The sequence below is a fragment of the Theobroma cacao genome, chromosome 4 (assembly GCF_053813885.1).
Source record: "Theobroma cacao isolate CCN51 chromosome 4, ASM5381388v1, whole genome shotgun sequence".
In the NCBI taxonomy this organism is placed as follows: domain Eukaryota; kingdom Viridiplantae; phylum Streptophyta; class Magnoliopsida; order Malvales; family Malvaceae; genus Theobroma; species Theobroma cacao.
In genome coordinates this window covers 37,455,740-37,458,977 of record NC_142642.1, presented here as the reverse complement: position 1 = coordinate 37,458,977, position 3,238 = coordinate 37,455,740, and the positions used below count along the sequence as shown (strand labels likewise).

General features: G+C 35.5%; 1 protein-coding gene across 1 annotated transcript; it reads right to left on the bottom strand.

Annotated features, from left to right (window-relative positions):
- Positions 1 to 976: 976 nt before the first annotated feature.
- LOC18603073 (Pentatricopeptide repeat (PPR) superfamily protein) lies at positions 977 to 2,874 on the bottom strand. Its single transcript, XM_007034831.3, has one exon. The coding sequence runs from the start codon at positions 2,820 to 2,822 to the stop codon at positions 1,017 to 1,019; it is 1,806 nt and encodes a 601-aa protein (XP_007034893.3). The 5' UTR covers positions 2,823 to 2,874; the 3' UTR covers positions 977 to 1,016.
- Between the last annotated feature and the right edge of the window lie 364 nt (positions 2,875 to 3,238).

The window sequence follows — 3,238 nt, the reverse complement described above, 5'->3', positions numbered from 1 at the left end:
TTTTCATATTTGTGACTTGTCCAGAACACGCGAGCCAAGTACTGACGAAACCCATGCTTTGGACATAGAAAGAAAGGAAAGCAATAGGAAGCCCACGTTGAGTGAACAAACCCAGCCCACTGGAAGCTGGCCCCTTCCGGGGTTTTAATCATTTGGATCTACAAATCATCCAACTTAAGCATTCATTCGTATGTTTAAATAACTAATTAATTAATTTAAATATTGTTTAAGCTATTAAAAAAGAGATATGTACCCACACGATTAGATAAGATTTTTTTTCAATGTGACAAAATGTGCAATTCATGAGATTATAATTAGTGCTCACATTGCTTTCTTATTCTTATATTATATACGTGTACGTAAGTATACGTATCGAAAAAATAATATAAAAGTAAGTAGAGTATCGATCTCCTAAAAAATTAATTTAAAATTTTACTAAGTACTAAAATTAGAATAATTTAATTTTATCCAAACAATCAAAATCAAATAACTAAATTAATTAAGTAAAACTAATTAACACAATTTAAACTAAAAAAAATCAAAGTAATAATAATTTGGGTGAAAATCAAATTAAACAAGTCTAAGATTACAATATCTCTCATAATTCCTCTAAATCTTACCTCTCTTCCTTAACTTATTTCAATGGGTTTAATTGCTAACCTGGAGTTCTCAATTATTTATAAGAATCTCTCAACTCGTCTTATAAAAATAATTATTTTAACCAAAACACTATAACTCTATATTAATTTAAATTAAAATAAACTCATTAAGTTCAACCTCTAATCTAACTACATATGACCTATAGGTATATCCCTATCCTATACACAAATCAATTAATATGATCATATGCTATCTCAATGCAACAGCAAAAAAAAAATGAAAATCTTCTGCAACACTCAATGGCCTATTTGTTAAGGATGACATGAAATATCAAAAATGAAAAAAATTGACATGTTACAGTCCCCGGCACACCATGTTAGCAACGACCAATTATAATCAGAGAATTAATTAGATTGTCACCAATAATCCAAACAAGAACAAGTTCCCTCTTTAAAATGATGAAACCGGTTTCGGTCTCTTACTACAATCTCTCTTCCATATATTACTGAAATAAGCTTAGTACTTTCATGGCAATCAATACAAACCCGAAGATTTTTAATGATCCGGATAGGGGCAGTTGAATCAGAAGCAATCAGAGCAAATGCAATCGCTAACCTTTCACTATGATAAGTAAGGGCATCTTCTTTTTCCTCCTCATCTATGTCAAACAACACTTCTTTGGTTCTTGGATTATGGCCATATTGCTGTAGTCTTCTGCCAACCTCTTCGAGCTTCGAATAGATCTCTGACGTACAAGGATGTCTCTTGTCTCCAGTGAGGAATTCATGCATGGCACCGTTAACCTCAACCAAGCTACTTCCTGGTATTTTGTTAATCCCATGATCTTTCATTAATTTCCTCACTCTCTTAGCATCTTCCCATCTATCAATGCTGGCATACATATTTGATAAAAGCACATAGTTCCCACTAATTTCCGGCTCCAACTCTATTAACTGCTTCAATGCAACTTCCCCAAGCTCCAAATTCCCATAAACCCGTGCTGCCCCAAGTAAAGACCTCCACAAAATTGCATTTGGTTTCATGGGCATTTCCCTGAGCTTTTCCTCAGCCTCCTGAACCCTCCCAGCTCTACCTAAAAGATCAACCAAGCAGCCATAATGCTCAAGTCTTGGCTCCTTCCCATAAACCTCCTTTATAGAATCAAAAATCTTGCAACCCTCCTCGACCAACCCAACATGTGAACAAGCACACATTATAACAATAAATGTCACATCATCAGGAACTAACCCTTGAAACTTCATTTTCTCATAAAGTTCAAGTGCCCTCTGACCATAACCATGAATACCAAACCCTCCAATCATTGCATTGTAACATAATACGTCCCTTTCAGGCAATTGATCAAATAGCTGATATGCCAAGCCCAAACACCCACACTTTGAGTACATATCTATTAAAGCAGTACCCACGTAGTAATTTACCTTGATACTGTACTTTAATACATAAACATGTGCCCATGTACCTTGGGTAAGAGCGCCTAAATTTGCACAAGCACTGATTAAAGCTGCCAGGGTAACTTCATTTGGCTTAACTAAAGAATGTTGCATCTCATTGAATAAATATAATGCCTCTAATGATAAACTAGAGTCCTCACTGGTTATATTACTATTATTACTAACATAATAACTAGAACTATCACTACGTGCATATGCAGATAAAATGGAGTTCCACGTGGCTAAATCTGGGTTGCTAATATGATCAAACATATATCTAGCCACACCCAATTTACCATAATTGGCATAGAAATTAAGTAATGAGGCGTGAACAAAATTATCATATGTGGGTTCAAGGAATTTTAAGACATGGGCATGGAGGGCTAGACCATGGTGCAGCCAAGGGTGAGAGCCACAAGCCTTGAAGAGAGATGGGTAAGTGTGGGAATTGGGTTTAACTGTTTCGTAACAAAGAATTCTTTCATAGAGGGAAAAGGCCAGATGGGTGTGACTTCTTTGGTTGGTTATAATTGATGAAATGAGAGTGTTGAAGAGAAAAATTGTTGGGTTTGGGATTTGGTTAAAGATAGCGAGGGCATGGGACAAGGCTAGGGTGGCAGATACGTAGAGCAGTTTGCTGAGAGGGTAAGTGTGGAGAGTGAGGCCAGTTGTTATCATTTGGGCATGGACTTGCTTGAGAGAGTAAAATGTCTTGCATTTTGATAAATAATTTAAGGTTGGGTGTGTGAAGATAGGGTTTGAAGAATTCATCAGCAAATGAACCTGCGTAAATGGGTGATTGAATTCCGAGGCTTACGGAGAAAAAATGAGAAATGGAGAGACAATGACCACTAAAAGCATATAGGGCTATACCGGGCTGGAACTTGGCCTTCTGTTTTTAATCATCTTCTGAATGTAAGCCCAATGGAATCCCTGATTTGGGCTTTGAAGTTCTTCATATGTTAAAAACAAATGACCCATATTTTGGGTTAGGTTAAATGGAGTAAACAAAATTTTGATCGAGACAAAAGTAGTTAACTTTGGCCAAGTTTTATCAATTTTTCTTGATTCAATCATAAGTATTTTGAACCTTAATTGATAAAGGTATCTATGTCTTCTCAATAAAGTTGGTCCTCTTATCATTGCAAAACGTGATTATCATTAAATTATTAATTTAATCATAAAAA

What these genes read in the sequence shown, in the direction of transcription:
- LOC18603073 (XM_007034831.3), bottom strand. Translation starts at nt 2,822, where the DNA reads ATGAATTCTTCAAACCCTATCTTCACACACCCAACCTTAAATTATTTA.